Raw genomic sequence first — 17632 nt, forward strand, 5'->3', positions numbered from 1 at the left:
AGAAATGGATGTCCATCAGTTGGGGAAAGGCTGAACAAGTTATGGTATATGAATGTAATGGAATATTATTGTTCTCTAAGAAACAATCAGCAGGATGATTTTAGAGAGGCCTGGAAAGACTTACATGAACTGATGGCAAGTGAGGTGAGTCAAACCAAAAGGACTTCGTACATAGCAACAAGAAAATTATATGATGATCAACTCTGATGGGACTTGGCTCTTTTCAACAATGAGGTGATTCAGGCTCATTCCAAAAGGCTTGCAATGCAGAGAACTATCCACATCCAGAGAGAGAACTGAATATGGATCACCATATAATATTTTCACCTTTGTTGTTATTGTTTACTTGCTTGTTTTCTCCTTTCTCATTTTTTTCCCTTTTTGATCTGATTTTTCTTGTGCAGCATGATAAATGTGGAAATGTTTAGAACAATTGCACATATTTAATCTAGATTGAATTATTTGCTGTCTAGAGAAGGGGAAAAGGAGGAAGGAGGGAGAAAAATGTGAGACACAAGATTTTGCAAAAGTGAATGTTGAAAACTATCTTTGCATATAGTTTGAAAATAACAAGCTATCATTTAAAAACAAAAGATATTACAATGATGTGCCACTTGTCCAGTATCACATAGCTAATGTCTTCGGTCAAAATTTAACTCAGACTTCGCATTCTATCCACTGTACCACCTAGTTACCATGATAACATTCAGAATATATAGTAAATAGAGAAGATAAACTTAAAGGGAATGGTATTAGCAGCTGGAAGAACTAGAAAAGGACTCCTGAAGAAGATATGGCTTGAGCTGAGAATTACAGTAAACCGTATGTTTTAAGAGTTGGAGATTGGGAAGGAAAGCAAAAAGTAGATGGAAGCAGGGCAACTCTCTTAATCTTATCTCTGCTCTCTTGCCTTCTCTCTCATCTCAGTTCCACCCCTTGTGTTAGCTCCAGTGCCAAGTCTCCTTTTGCCATCTCCAGATCACCTGACTCCAATTTATCAATCAACAAGTACTTACTGAGCACCTACTATGTAAGGCACCAAATTAGGTGCTGGGGGAGATACCATCAAGCATAAGCATTACATCAAGCAACTTAACAGTCTAGCTAAGATAACAAGAAATGGGAGAGAGTTGAGGGCTGAGCTAATTAGAAAGATGAAGGACAGTAAATCAGGAGTGGGAGACAGACTAGGCAAAGATGGACCAGAAGTAGACTTGACAATAATCATAACAATTATGAGAATGAAAAGAGATGACATTTATAAAGCTCTTTGCAAGCCTTAAGACACTATAAATGCTGGTTATTATTACAATCTTTATTCACATCCATAGCATATTAAAGCACTTTAAAAAGCACCTTGCTTACATAATTGGCCTTGTGAGATAGGCAGCACAGATGCTATTATCACCCTCAATTGATAAGTAGATCAGAATCAGAAAATGGAGATGGTTTACTCAGGGTGAAACTGTTAGTGACAAAAATCAGAGCTTGAACTCACCTGTTACAGCACTATGATCTTGTGATTTTCCCCCCACACTACTGAGGAGTGTTGAGTCTCAGGTGAGGTGCAAATGAGATAACGGATATAAAACACTTTGCAAACCTCAAGCACCATATGTCAGTTATTGTTATTATTATTATTTTATTACCATCATATAATCACCAGGACTTCAGTCTGATAATTTCATTCCCTGAGCCTTTTGCCGAACCCTGTAAGGTTATAGAATAATCCCGGGATATGCTAATAAATACTCAACAACAAACAGGTTCTATGGGAAGGAGAGAATGCATGCATATACATATTTAAGTTTAATGTACACTATTAATACTTAAGTTTAAGACAATCAACAAAACAATAAATCAACCCCTGATTTGTAGTGATTGCCAGTTTCTGGGGTGTAAGTGAAATTTTAACACTACGGAAATTTTAACAATCAGCTCTAGATACTTAGAGCTGGCTCTAGCATACCTATTACCACTCAAAGGACATTCAGCATAATACTACAAAGCAGTCTAAGATGAATGTCAAATTATAATCACACAGAACAGTGAAAGGAGAGATCACAAGAGCTGGGTTCCTTTCCCAACTCTGACACTTATAAGCATTCCTCTGACCCTTAGGCAATCAGTTATGAAATTGAAGTTAATAATAATAATTTCACTACCTGCCTCATGGGACTACTGCAAGGAATGAGTTTCATAAAAAGCTTTAACAAGCTATAAATATGAGCTATTATGATAATTCTCAAGTCTCTTCTCTGGCCTTTGACACAATTGGTCTTACTGGGTTTTTTTATTTATTTTATTTTCAATTCATGGAACAAAACAAACATTTCCATAACAGTATAATAAAAAACATGATTGCATATGAAACTGCAACTCTACCATGTACAATTTGCTGCTCTCTCCAAATACAACAATGTTAGCATGAAAATTTCTAGGTTTTTCTTTTTTCTTCCCTTCTCCCCTACCCTAGAGATGGCTGCTATTAAACATAGATAGGCTTATATATGTAAAATTAGTCTATACATAGTTTTATTTATCTGGTTTTTTTTCTTTTAGTCACCCACTCCTGATGACTCCATTTTATCCAGTTAATAAAAATCAAGTACCTGAGGCCACATTTGAACTCAGGTCCTTTTGACTCCAGGGCTAGTGCAGTTGCCCTTAAGCTCTTTCCAAGATTTCCTTCCCTGAAACCATAAAACCAAGCATTTCTTGCTCTTCCTTTCCCCCTATACTTCCTTCCCTTGTTCTCCATCTCCCAATCCCTCAAAAAGTTCTTTCTTCCTTCTTTTCTTCTAAGAAATACCTCCCCCTACATACATACACACATACAGTCCATTCCCTCACAAGATTTGTCCTCCCATTCCCTACCCTCCTGCCCTCTCCATGCCCCTCTCACTCTCCTAACCTATTCATAGCTGTGTGTGTGGGTTGGCAGCTCACAAGGAAAGCAGTTAACAGGTGTGGGGAATCAAATGACTGGCAAATGAGCCAGAGCAGCCACAGCCCGAGTATGGGGGATTGGAGGGGCTCAGATTCATTGTCATGTGCTGGTATGCGACCAGGCCAGCCAGGAGAAATGTCAAGGGGCCTAAACATGATTGTCAAGCTGGGGTTGGAGGGAAATGGTCAGGGGCAAGTGCATTATATATTCTATCCTCCTCTGGACTTTTTGCCCTAACCTAAGTTCTGCTATTGAGCCCATGAACTTTGCAAGTTGGAAACCATGGCTAATAAATAGCCATGAGTAGCCTAATAAATAGCCAAAGGACCATCCAAATGTTTGCAAATGGAAAGGTACCCCAAAGCCAGGAGAATGATGTTTGGTGGAGGTATCTCTTATCTTGGGAAGCAGATACATCAACTCACCTTATCCATGTTTAAGATTCTGAAAACCCTGTAAATAAGGAATAATAACAGAGAAGGAGAACTCTCTCACATTTTGAGATTATCTAATTACTACTGACTACCTTGTGACTATTGGTTACATCACAGGAGGCTATCAAATGCCTTATGAATTCTAGATTTTCTTGTCCACTGCACCTGATCTGTCAACCACTCCAGCAGTCCTGTTAAGGAAAGCAAATGAGGGTAATTGGGCCTGACTTGGACACAAACAAAGCTGGACAGGAGCTAAGCTAGTGGATGACATGATCAAGATTAAAATAAGATTTGGGTGGGAACAATGTCCTGAATTTATCAAAATAGAGTTTGAGAAGAACCCATATAAAACCCCCAAATTTAAGGTTGTTTCTCTTTATTTTTTAATTATGGAAAGGGCAAGACATAGCTCGTTTAACTCAAAAAAAAAAAAAAAACTAAAGATGATTAGGAGTGTTAACATTACAAACTCGATTTGAGTTAGCAATGTGATGAAGCTACTAATAACCACAATGTGATCTTGAGTTATATTACTCCTACCACTGCCCATCTCTCTTTCGGCTATTCAACTATAAAGCATCACTGAAGAAAGTTGCACTGCTGAGTTTACTATAAATTTTTGTTATTCAATTTAAATTTATTAATGCACCAAAATCCCTGTGCTCCTCCCTGATTGACTCTACAGCACTCCCTCCTCACCACACACACACACACATCCATACACCCGCTGTTCAAACTGGCTCTTCTCAAGCTATCTACACTATCTCCCTCTCTATACCTTCTCTGAGCTGCCCCTAAGACCCAGAATTATGCTTCTAGGGAAACTTGAGCCATCGCTCAGCTCTATTCCTTCCTCTGAGTCAGGATAGACCCTAATAAGTTAATGGAAGAGAAATGGACCAAAGTATGCAAGAGGAATTAATATAACTTTAGTTTCTTCTCATAGGTATGCATGCAATATGCAACATTTTATCCATGCCTATGGTTCCTTCCAAAGAGCTGTGCTACAGGGGGCAAAAGTAATACTGAGAGACATTTTAGATACAAATAAGATCTTCTGGCAGCAATAGTACTAATTGGCTACATACTGGCAGAACCTCTATTTTTTTAAAGTGTTCTAAATCAGAGCTGGAACTAAGATGATTTCACTTTAGTCTATTTATTTTCTCTTGACCCACTTAAAAGACCTCTCCATGACTTTCAAGGTTGTCTGTATACTTGCCATCTACCCATCTAATCCCAATGTTTGCACTGGTCTACTCAGTCTTGGTCCATATTGAAAAGAAGAATAGAAACAACTCTATTATAGGAGAATGGAGTTAGCTGATAGTGCTTCCCTCTTCCCAGGTCCCCCCTACAATTATACATAACTCATCATACTCCTGGAGTAGTGAGACAACTACAGTCATCCATCTGTCATTTGGATGCCAAACCACACCCTTGTTCTACTCTTGTTCTATCCTGTACCAGGAGCAAGAGACCTGTTGACAGGGATAAACAGGTCTTCGTCAGATTCCTACTCCTTTTTTAGGCAAGATGAACTAATGGAAAAAACCCCTAGATTTTAATACTAAAAATCAGGAGACAAGCTCTGCCATTAACCCTTAATTTGGGCATGACCTCAATTCCCTTATCATGTCAAGTGGGAATAGCAACATTTATTCAACCTACTTTCCAAAGCTGATGCAAACATCAAATGAAAAAACATATATGAAAAAGACATATAAAATTAAAAGAATTAGACAAATTTATAAAATGAGGATATTTTACTTATCTTCAAGATCAACCCCACCTCTAAGAGTTTATGGTTCATGGGATTTGGAACAAAATGGGACCTTGTAGATCATTTGGACCTAGTGGTATAAATTTCCTGGTTGTTGTACCCCTGGAGGGTTCTTGATGTTGGTCCAAGAGATTCATACCACAAAAAATTTAATAGGACTTTGAGTGACATGTTGTTGTCTAAATGTTATTGGGCATTTTAATATAAATAGTTACATTCCCCCCAAAATTGTAAAATAAAGAAATTTCAGATGTTCTCATGGATAATAGCAACCATGAACTCTTGCTAGGTTACTTCTTTTAATTCTTATAGAATATCCCACATAAAATATTTGTAATTATTTTATAATTAGTTTTGGAATTTTGTATTTGGAATTTTCATAATTGAAGGTAGAGTGACATCTTATATTTTATGATAAATATTTTATAATAAAAATTTTAATCTGGAACTTTTTTGGACATTTTGATTACTGTGAACATTTAATGAATAAATCTAAAAGAATATTATCTTAGGATCTTTCATAACATATTTTGTTGTTGTTGAATGGAGTTTGAGGAACAAAAAATATTGGAAATTATTGCTCTAGATCGTTCCTCTTACTTTTACAGATGAGGAAACCAAAACCCAGAAAAGTTAGCTTCTCTGAAATATCTAGGGAGAAGAATGGGTATTCCAAGCCTAAATATCCTTCTACTACTTTCATTGCTAATGTTCTATAAAAAAATGTAAAACACTTTAAAAAAAACAATTACTCATATCATTGCTTCTAAAATCACCTTTTTCTTCTTAGGTAGGAAATATTATATATTCCTATTATTTCCTACATTTCCTTATGATGGAACAATAAATTCCCATCATACCACAAAAAAGGGAAAGTGAAACAGAGTTGAAGGAAATAGTTATTGGTCACAAGAGAAATAATAAAAAAGCTGTGATTTTGATATTACATTCCTGTACTCTAATCTATAATGGTCTTTTCACTTATTTGTTACATAGACATACTTCAAGATCCTGCTAAATACTTACTTCTAAGATGACTTCCCTAATTTTTTTTCTAATGGTCATATTCCCTCTAGTAATCTCTGGCACTTATATATATGAAGGACTCTTTCCATTCTAAAGGATAATTAATTTATCTTTGTACCATTCTATAGTTCCTAGCACATAGGAGATATTCCAAAAATGTTTATTAAAAGGTCAATTTTCTATCTTCCAAACTATAAGGTACTAATAAGAAAATTTAGTGTCTATTATTGGTACAACTCCCATGATTCAGTTACTCTTTGAGCTGAAGAAGCTGTAGTAAAAAAGAGAAATTCATTCCTTACTGCTGGGAGAAAATATCCCAATCTCATGGGGAGTTGTGACCCCAGCTCCACTCCAGCCGGGAGCAGGAGAGGGATAAACTTAGTGTCAGTGTTTGACACAATTGAGTGATCTTTTGAAACACCTTCTCCCACTTGCTATCATGATTTACTGTCTCTGACTTTAGATAAGTTACTCAGACTCTTTGAACCTTAGTTCTCTCATCTGTAAAATGATAATAATGGAATCTACCTCACAAGGTTATTACATGGACTAAATGAGCTAACACGTAAAGTGTTTTGTTAATGTTAAAATTCACATAAATGTATCAATGATGATGATGATGATGACACAAACTTACGGAATTTAACTATCCTCTAGAATCTGGGGCCCTCAAATTATAGACAATGGAATAAAGTTTTGAATGATAGGAAATACCCATTCTTGGTCTCAACCTTTCTGAATTTTTCTCTCAGAGTCTTCCAGCAGACCATGCTCCACTTTGTCTTTATATTCTTCTGCTCTACTTCCATGCCATGGTCCCACCCCCACATATCAGAAAAGGATATTCTCCTATAATTTCACCCTTTAATATCAGTGACCTGCCACCATTTTAGTTTCCATCTTTTGGTTATTAGGGGTTTTATTCCCTGATTCCAACACCCCTTTCAGTGAGTCTCATTGGAACTTTCCATCTACAAAAAGATGACATTAGATTCCAATCTCCAACTTCTACCATTCTTCATTCTTATTCCTACCTCAAATCACTGACTTACCCAGAACTTGACAAGGAAGAAAGCATTTGAGGGTCCTCGTTCAAAGAGCTCCTTGAGTCCTCCCTTCTTATCAGGAAATTTGTCATAGATCTGGTGGATGTCCACCGCTTCGAGGTAGGGATCACTGTAGCTGGGACTGGACTGGCCGATGTGTACAAATAGGTGCTTGTTACACTGTGAAGAAAGTGGTGGGATCAGAAGTGAGACAGGGAGATCACTGCAGGGTTCCATGGTGTTGTACAAAGAACCTTGACCAGGGAACTGGAGTCTGACTAGTTGTGTAATCTTTGCCAAGGTATATCTCCTTTCAGTGCCTCAGTCCTAATGAGAAGCTAGACCAGACTGTCTCTGACATTTTACTAATCTAGGGGAACTAACACTTTTATAATGCTTTATAATTCACAAAACATTTTTAATGTATATGTACACATATTTGTTACGGTTCAATCAATTTCAGCTGCATCCAACTTTTCATGACTCCAATTGGAGTTTTTTGGAGTTTTTGTTTTGTTTTGTTGCTGAAACAATTGGGGTTAAGTGACTTGCCCAAGGTCACACAGATAGGAAGCGTTAAGTGTCTGAGGCCAGATTTGAACTCAGGTCTTCCTGACTTCAGGGTTGTTTTTCCTATTTTTTGGAGTTTTTTGACAGAAATACTGGAATGGTTTTCCATTTCCTTCTCCAGCTCATTTTACATATGAAGAAACTGAGGCAAACAAAACCAGGCCAATACAGCTAATAAGTGTCTGAAACCAGATTTGAACTCAGGAAGATGAGCTTCCTAATTCCAAGTCTGACACTATCCATTTCATAACTGCCCTATATATACACATAAATATTTATTTTTGTTGGTCTTATAACAACCCTGTGAGCCAGGTCCTATTATTAGTCCCATTCTACAGATATAGGGACCATGGCTCATATAGGATAAATTATTTTGCCCAGGATCACACAACTATTAAGTGTCAAGAGGACACTTACACTGACAGGTATATAGTGCTTTACGGTTTGCAAAGTACTTCACATGCATTGCATAATGTGAGACTCATGACAATCCTGGAAGGTAGGAGCTATTATTATCCCCATTTTGCAGATGAGGAAACTGGGGCATAGAAAGATTAAATGACTTATTGTGGATCACACAGCTAGTAAGCATAAGAGGTGACATTCAAACCCAGCTCTTGTCAATTCTGAGTTCAAGTGCTTTGCCCACTACTCTATACTGCCTTTCCCCTACTTCCTTCCAGCACTACCCATTAACTTTAAGGGCTGAATGTCTCTTGCATACTCCAAAGGAGGAAGTTCTGTCTAGTCTACCCCACTAATATCAATCAAGGAGCATCACTGGCCAGGCAGGTTGGGAGATGTTACATAATAAAAAGAGTTAGGAGGCAAGGAGATGTGATGGTAATAATCAATTATTCTTTTCCTCTTTTATTTTTAACATATAGCAGAAACAGCATTTTCCTTTGCTTCCTCACATCTAACCAAATCCATTCCAAAGGGGGAAGCAATGAATTAATTTGAGAAATTATTTAAATCCATTTTGGAAAGAAGTCAGAGACAGACTTTAGTGTCTATCTTCCTCTTCAATGAGATGTTGTAACAAGGCAGTATAAAATGAAAGTAAAGTGGGAAATAAAGGGGAGAGAGAAAGAAGTCTGAAATTTTAGAGAAGGGAGATAGTCCATTTAAATTAGAATAGACCCCACATGGGAAGATGAACCCCATCTGAAAACTTTGGAATGAACTTTGTATATTCATCAAAAGATAAAAGTCAAAAAGAGAGAGAAACAAACACAGAAAAGGAGAGAAGAGAAACGGAAGAGGGAAAAACAAGAAAGAAAATGAGAGAAAGCGAAAAACAGAGGATTTTTCTTATGAAGGAGAAGGAGGAGGAAGAGGAATGAGAAGAGAGAACAGAGGAGAGACAGAGACTAAGAAAAAGGGAAAGAAAAGAGATATGCAGAGAGAAGAGAACACACAGAAATACAAATAGAGATGGAAATAAACTCAGAGGAGTTTATTTCCTGCTATGTGGGATTGGAAAATAGCAGCCACCTAGACAGAGAGGGAAGGATGCCCAGACTCACAAGCGTAAGGCCAGGGGGTCAGGGCCTACCGTGTCTGGGTCTTGTTGCTGCTCCAAGAAGGCAGAGAATTCCAACATCCAGAGCTTGGAGCTGGCCACACTTCGGCCTTGCCATGGAGGGGTTGGTGGCGACAAGGTGGACCCAGCTGGAGATTCAAACCCTGAATACAGGGGGAGAAGCCAATGGGGACCAGAGCAATCCCTCTTCACACACATACCCACTTAGGAAGCCTCGTGTCCCCTTCTAAAACAGTGTCATGGTGAGGTAGCGAGCAAAAGCTCTCATGTAAGTCTCTGAAGGACAGAACTTGTGACTAATAATACAATAAGAAACACCTAGCTGAGTTAGTTCAAACCATAATCATTTGGTACCAAAAAAAGGGGTTCTTCAGTGGAGTCAGGGACGCCTTTTCCTAAATGCCACAGATCTACTGGAATCCTTTATTCCCTTGCTCCAAATTTCTGTCTCAGTTTACCCTAACTCATAATTCCAGATGTGGGTAAGAAAGGTATAATAGGAATAGGAAAAGTGTCTAAGGGCTAGGTATCCAACAACAGGATAAAGTGATTTATGTACCCAAAAGTGAAGAGGGAAGGCTGGCCAGGGAGCCAGCAGCAGGACCTAGAAAAGGGATCCAGGATGCTGATCCCCTAGAACTGCCAGGTCAGTGGGTCTTCTCCTCTCTTTGTATTCCCACTGCTTGCAGCTGAGCTTGGAGATAGCATTAACCCCCCAAATTCAGAGTAGCCTGAACGGAGAGCAAAGATTTGTACAAAGTTTTTGCCAAGACCCTGGGGAAATCCAGAGTCAATCAAGTTCCAGAATATCAGGAGTCATTCCTGAAAAAGGGAGGAGGGTAAGAGTCTTACTGCCTAGGACTCTCAGCCCATCTCTCAGCCCTTTCCCATTCCATCCTATATTGATAGAGACATACATGGAAAAGGAGAAAGGGAGCACATGACTGGTTCACATAGCTGAAAGAACCTGATTACAATGGCTACCATTGCCCTAGTCCTGACCCCACTTTTTTCCAGACTCTCCCTGCTGGTGAAAGCCGGGGAATTTTTGGCTTTTTAAATTGTGGGGAAAGGGGTCCACAGGATATGAAGCTGAGCTGAGGGAAGTGGGGTACAAGGGGAAAAATTGTATACAGAGGTCAAGCATGCAAGTGGTATGCATTTGGTCTGCAAGGGAAGCCAGGCATTCCAGCCAATCCAAAAGCATTTGAGCTGAGCCTGAAGGGACCAGGCATGTTAGCCATATGCCCAAACGTTGGGGAAGGAGTTTGGTGGATATAACCAAAAATAAAGAGTGTGAAAATAAGCATGTCAGTGGGGTTAGACACACATGCAGATTTTATGTGCTTGCTGTTATAAGGGAGGCAATCTAGGTCACAGGATGTAAAAACGGAGGGTGCAATGAGTAAGAGGCAAGAAAAGAATACACACATTGGGGTTTCAGGTAGGCATGTTATGCCTTGAGCCCAGAGCATGGGATTTGGGGGGGATGCCATGCAAGGGAGCCATGCAGCGCTGACCCACCTGGCAGAGGGAGCGGAGGCTGAACAGCATAGGTTTGTTGAGAGAAAGGTTTCACACTGCAGGAAACATGGGAGAGAGACTGTCAGCTGAGCTTTAATTGGAGTTGGATACCCTCAGTAGGAAAGATCCTGGGGCCCAAAACTTACACCGGTCTATCCACCAAGCCTGTCTACCCCTCCCACCCAAATTGTTCCCCTAAGGGGCATATCTTCCACAAAGGGATTATTTCCATTGCTGAAGAAGGTAAAGCTCTGATGGATGTGTTGCAGAGAAATCAGGCTCCCAGCTCCAGGAAATCCTCTTGTAGTTCTGGACCCAGGGAATCTGATTTAATTACTGCTTTAATGATGGATTACCAACTGAGACTCAAGTCTCTCCAGTAAAGCTATAGAGAGTTCAAACTATCAATCTCCAAACATTAGCTGCTCTGGAAAGGCCATACTCAGGCCTCTGTCTATCTTAGAGGCCAGTCCTGGAGTCCATAGCATTATTCAGAAGTCTGGAAGCTGATGGGAGGTCTTATAAATTCAATATGCATTAAAGGGTTATGGAGACAGTAAACAAGAGCAGAGCTCAAGACATACTCACTCATGGGAGGTTCCGGCTTGGCCTGGCAAAGTTCCTTGCCAAAACTGAAAAAAGGCAAAAAACAGAGTCAATACAAGCTAGCTTCCAAGTAGGGCCATGGCTGAAAGCAGAAGAAATGGAGACAGAAGCCAGCACTGGAAAGTGAAGGTTTGAATCTGATACGTGGACTCCTTTGGTGCCTTAAAAGCTGAGAATCTGGAGGAAAGGAAAAGGAATGAGAGAGTGTAAAGAAGAAGCTACTAGGAAGACTAGGAAGTAAGAGGCAGAGGCCAAAAAGGGTGAAATTCAATTACCTATTTAGTTAATAAGAATGGAAGCTGTGGGTTTGTTCCTTAAATCTAAGACAGAGCTGTTTGTGCCCTTAGGCCGCATTCTAACAGTTTTTAGGTGAGCTTGATCCAAGAGCAGTGTAAGGAGAGAAGGTTAATGGGAAATTGGAGAGTAACAACCTATAGGGAGAAATCATGGATTATATCCCAGTTTGGCTTAGTCCTTAGGTCAATCACCTTCTCTCAACCCAAATCTTTGTTTTCTCCACTCCAACATCCCAAGCTAGAGAGGGGGCAGTGATCAAAATCCGGATTTGACACTTAGAACTTCTTCAAAGGGATGGGGAAAAGAAAGGGAGAAGATGAGAGGCGGCTTAACCCTTCACTGTAGTTTGTCCACTTACCCCTGAGACTGCTGGGTAGGCTGGTCCTCGGGTAAGGGCCATTTTATTGTGGAAAGCTGTAGCAGAGATGATCTGAGCGGATGACATGGTAGCCATGTTCTGCAAGGCTTTGTCCTTAGCTGCCTGATCCTGAGGGGAGAAGAAAAGGGATGATGTAGCGGTGATCTTGATGCAGCAGGAGAACAGAGAGGGAAAGGGAATATATGTATAGAGGTATCAGGGAGGAGAGGAATAATGAGGAAAGAAGGCAGCAGTCCCCCTGTCCTAGTGAAAAGAACCCTGCATAGGAGTCGGGGGATCCAAGTCCAGACCCAACTCAGCCATTAATCAACTATATGATTATGGACAAGATCTCTGAGCTCAATTTCCTATGGATATTAAAAATATCTACCATATCTACCCTATAGGGATTTCATAAGGACCAAATAAGACAAAGTATTGAGCATTGGATTTGGAATCAGCGGTCCTGGGTTCAAATTCCAGTCCTGTCACTTACTACTTGAGTAATAGCAGCAACAGCAATAGTAGTAGTAGTAGTAGTTGATATTAGTTAGTAGTAGTAGTAATAATAATAATTAGTAACTAGTAGTTGTATTAGTAGTAAAGGTAATAGTAGTAGTAGTAGTGGTGATAGTAGTAGTAGTAGTTAGTAGTGGTGGTCATAAAAGTCATAGTAATAGTAAATAGAAGTAGCTGCAGCAGCAGCAGCAGCAGTAGTAGTAGTAGTAGTAGTAGTAGTTAGTAGTAACAATTATAGTAATAGTAGTGGTAGTTAGTAGTGGTGGTAGTAATAGTAAGTACTAAGTAGAAGTAGCAGTCATAGTGGTAGTAGTAGCAGTAGAAGTAGCAGTCATAATAGTAGAAGTAAATAGTAGTAATAGTAATTAGTAGAAGCAGTCATAGTAGTAGTAATAAATAGTAATAATAGTAGTAGTTAAAACCAGCAGTTATAGTAGTAGTAGTCGTAGTAGTAGTAGTAGTAGTAGTAAGTAGGAATAGGAGTAGCAGTCATTGTCGTTAGTGCCAGTCATGGTAGTTAGTAGTAATAGTATTATTACCACCTTACACAAATCATTTAATCTCTTGGGTGTCATTTCCTCATTTTTAACATGAAGATGAATTAGATGATTTCTTAGGTTCCTTGTAATTCTTAATCAGGGATGGTAATGCACATGAAAGTACTTCAAAAAGTTGAAAGTAGAATATAAATGTAAATGTACATAAATAATAAATAGTAGCTCAGTCTAGTCCCTCCTTAAGGGACTACTGAGAAGACATCTGTTCTTTCTTAGATATGAACTGTCAACTTCAGAAAGCTATGTCTTAGTTAATCCTATCCTTATTTCTGAGTCCTTCCTGGACTATCTTGAAAAAGGAGGGTATGTAGCAGCCCCACTCTGAGCCAGGGACTTTCTTGATTCAAAATGAATAGAGTATTATTTAATTGTTTCAGTCATGTCCAACACTTTGTGACCTCGTTTGGGCTTTTCTTGGCAAAGATAGTGCCATTTCCATCTGTGGCTCATTTTATTAATGGGGAAACTGAGGCAAACAGGTTTAAGTGACATGTCCACAGTCACACAGCCAGTAAGTGTCTGAGATCAAACCAGAACTCCAGGTATGGGGCCTCTCTCTGCCATACCAAATAGCTGTCAATAATAGTACCTTTCTTATTACCTGGTGATGATAACAATCATCTTTTCTGTGGATTTTAACTCTACTACCCCTGGGCCTTTGCTACAGACAAAAAAAAAGTCTGTCTTAGCAAAAGGGAGAAATAATCAGATGATGATGATGATGATGGCTAAATTTATATAATAACTACTAGCACTGAGTGTCTTGCAATTTTTATCTCATTGATCCTTATAATAACTCTGTGAGGTAGACACCATTATTATTCCCATTTTACAGATGGGGAAACTGAGGCAAATGGATACTAAGTATCTTGCACAAAGTCACACAGCTAGTAAGTATCTGAAGCCAGATTCCAATTCAGGTCTTCTGATTCTAAATCCAGCACTCTATGTGCTACATGACCAATAATATTGCCTGATTAGACTAAATTGTTAAATTAGCAATGGCTCGCCTACTAATGGCAGAGGTGGTGATTCTGAGCAGCTAGGGCCAAGAGGAAAAACTTTGAAGTCAGTATCCTCATCTGTAAAATAAGATAACATCCAGCTCTATAATCCATGTGTCTCCCCTCCTGCAGAGCCCCCCACTGCTGACAGGCAGCCCATCCCTTTCTCAATCTCAGCTGCCTAGATACTAAGTCCTAATGCTAACTGATTAGACCAGTGGTTCTCAAACTTTTGTTTTCAGTATCTTTATCCTATTAAAAATTATTGAGGATCTCTCCAAAGAGTTTTTGTTTATCTGCATTATATTTATAGACATTTACCATATTGGAAATAAAAACTATTTTTGAATTTGTTGACCTTCTAAAAGGGTTTCAGAGATCCCCAGGATTCTCCAGACCATCCTTTGACAACCACCGGACTAGACTTAGAGTTAGATAAAAACATGACCTTTCTCAGAAATATCTATTTCTACCTCTGGAAAGTTGTCAGTTTCTGTACCAAACCCATCCAGTTTTGGAAGAGAAAAGAAATTTAAAAGGGGCTTTGTGTTTATGTATATGTGTATGTGTGTGTGAAAGTTCTGAAATGATGCTGAATTGAACTCAATCTCATTCTGAGTGATCGGGGTAGCAAACAGAACCAAAACTTCCCTGGCTCAGGGGACTTGATGCCGTTAGCTGGGAAGGGAGGTGGGGCAGGGAGAGGTATCTGGAGGGAAGGAAGGGGAGGGATGTGCATGATGGGGAAAGACACCCAGGCACCGGACTGCAGCATACACAAAGAACAAAGAACAATACATGGGGGCATAAAATTGACTACACAGTGTGGCCCAAGCAAATTCACACTCACTTTTATGACTCTGGAGATAACACAGGAGCAATTGTTCTCCATGATAAATACCCTGCTGTGGTCTCCAGCCCAGCAGCTGGTTGACTGGGGATTTGAACACAGAATGAGAGAGGGCAGTAAGGGGCAAGCTTAGGCAAGAGGAAACCCCACGGCTAACGGCGCTCAGGATGTGGCCTGGGGTGCTAAGGACTCATGCTGTAGATGGAGGGCCAGCAGCTGCAACCTCTCCAGCTGTCACTGAGAGGTGTCTCTGCTACAGCTGCTCAGGGGAGGAGGACAAGTGGGCTGATCCTAAAGGCAGAGCTGAAGGGGGAAGAGAAAGAGCAGGAGGACTTTGGGCTGTTGGTCCCTCCCAACATGCTAGTGGAAGTCTGGGGCTCCAACTCTTCCCTCTGACTCAGAAGTCTGGCTCCCAATTTAGAGTAAGATGTAGTGTAAGTCAACACCACGGGCCAAGGTCATATAACCTGGTTCTTTCAGGAACCTGGATGGACTTGTGAAGAATCACTAACAGCTGACCCTGAAAGGCTACCTGAGGGTCACAAGAAAGTTCTTATTCAAGAGGCAGATAAGGAGCTCAGGGGCCATGGACTGCAATATTTATTAGACACTATTGCCACCTTTCTCTCTTCTTTCTCATTTTCTATTGGCCACATCACAAAAGAGACTCGTGATGATTCAGTTTCAAGAGTTTTAGGTTTCTAAAGCCAAAGAAAGGTAGGAAGAGAAATTTCCCCGATAGGTAGTGAATGTCCCTGCTACCCCTTTTGCTACATAAAAATATCCTGAGACCTGCTTTACCTTTAACTTGGCTTGGATCTCCCGAGCTTTCCGACGGGCCAGCACCTGGATATGGCTGGAAACCTGCAAGAAAGAAGACATCATGTTCTTGTCTCACACTTTGCTGAGGCCCCATGAGTCCCTTCTCTCCATCTCTTCATGCCCCTGGCCCTGCCACCATCTCATCATTTAAGAATGACTTATTAAGCTAGACCAGATGCTTCCTCAGCAGGGTCATGCCATTCAGGTGTGCCAGAAGGATAAGAGAGGAAGGAGAGTTGCCTCTGGCTTCTCTCCCTAGTTCTCTTGCTTGCTATCTGTGACTTAGGACAAGGCACCTTCTCTCTGGGTTTTTGTTTCCTTATCTGTAAAATAATGTGATCATGTTTAATCAATATTAGATTGTTTACTATCTCTGGGAGGGGAAAGAAAGAAAATTTTATAACATAAGGTTTTACAATGGTGAATAAAAACTATGCATTTGTTTGGGAAAATAAAATACTATTAAAAATTTTAAAAATAACGTGATAAAACACAAGGCTATGCAAGGGTCAATGTTTAAAAAAAATTATCCATGCATATATTTTGAAAATAAAAAGCTTTTAAAAAAAATAATGTGATCAGAATCCATTTCAACTTTTTAAATCTTTTGATCCTAAAAGATTAGGGAGTTTGGAGGGAAGTGTTTGCTTTTGCAGAAATGGTGCATTTTTATAAGGGATAGGGGAATAATCCACCTTTGGCCCACAGAAAACCTAATTCACATAAGCATCTTTGATAAGTATACCAAGCCTTAAACCGGCCCTATCTCCAAAGGTCAGAGGAAGACACTTTCTTTCCTTTTAGGAAGCCTGTAAGTTGTGAGATATTGGCTTCTTATTGCTAACCATGTCCATAGCACTCACCTGCTTCCTGGTTCGAGTTTTCCCGGTCCGGAGCTTAATGTAGCGAGCAATCAGCTCATTACGACCTGCAGAGACACAAGACAGATTTGCTGAGTCAAGAAAAATGGGAGCTGGGTAGAAGGGACAGAAGATGGGGATTAGGAAAACCAGAAAGGTTGAGTCCTGGCAGAAGTAATTGTGAATTTGTATCATGATGATGGGTCCCAAGAATGAAAGAATAAACAATCAGTCTGCCTCCTGGGACCAAAGGCTTTTCCTGGGACAATTCACACTTGTTCAATGCATTCTTTCAATCATTTCACTCACCACCTTATTCAGTGAGTTGGCATTAACATGTCCAATGAGTAACACAAAAATGAACTAGAACAGAATCTGCCTTGAAAGAATTTATGGCCTAATTACAAGAATAAGACTAGAATTCTTTCCCTTTCCTTAATTATTATTTTTTAGTTTTAATTGCTTTTTATTTTTAAAAATATATGCAGATAATTTTCAATATTCACCCTCGCAAAACCTTGTTTTCCAAATTTTTCTCCCTCTCTCCACCTCTTCCCTCCCCTAGGCAGTAAAAATCCAATGTAGGTTAAAAATGTGCAATTTGTCTAAACATTTCTCCATATTCGTTATGCTGCACAAGAAAAATCAAATCAAAAGGGGAAAAAAAATGTCCTTCTCCTTAATTAAATAATTGCCAAAATTACAACTCTTCCATGAAACTTTCCAGGACAAATAGGAGGCAGGAATCCCTATTTCCTTTTGGCCCTGTGCCATCATTTTTCCTTTAGCATATAAAATGTGCTAATCCATAAGTCTAAAACTATCCCATTTAATAAGATTTCTCAGAGTCAGTTGTTTTCTGTGATCAGTCCTA

At 39.5% G+C, this 17632-nt stretch overlaps 1 protein-coding gene across 3 annotated transcripts in view; it reads right to left on the reverse strand.

Moving 5' to 3' along the window:
• The window catches only part of TEAD4 (TEA domain transcription factor 4), a 79196-nt gene that overhangs the window by 7668 nt on the left and 53896 nt on the right, over positions 1–17632 (reverse strand). For 2 of the 3 annotated variants that reach the window (XM_051963486.1, XM_051963485.1), the window contains exons 4-11: positions 16762–16826; positions 15878–15940; positions 15077–15160; positions 12147–12275; positions 11474–11517; positions 10886–10941; positions 9374–9504; positions 7252–7425 (exon numbers count right to left, since the gene is read on the reverse strand). In XM_051963486.1, coding sequence (XP_051819446.1) covers positions 7252–7425; positions 9374–9504; positions 10886–10941; positions 11474–11517; positions 12147–12275; positions 15077–15160; positions 15878–15940; positions 16762–16826 — 746 coding nt within the window. The remainder of the gene's footprint in view (positions 1–7251; positions 7426–9373; positions 9505–10885; positions 10942–11473; positions 11518–12146; positions 12276–15076; positions 15161–15877; positions 15941–16761; positions 16827–17632) is intronic. The other variant, XM_051963487.1, reaches the window with a different exon arrangement.

This window comes from Antechinus flavipes, chromosome 5, assembly GCF_016432865.1.
Source record: "Antechinus flavipes isolate AdamAnt ecotype Samford, QLD, Australia chromosome 5, AdamAnt_v2, whole genome shotgun sequence".
Taxonomy (NCBI): domain Eukaryota; kingdom Metazoa; phylum Chordata; class Mammalia; order Dasyuromorphia; family Dasyuridae; genus Antechinus; species Antechinus flavipes.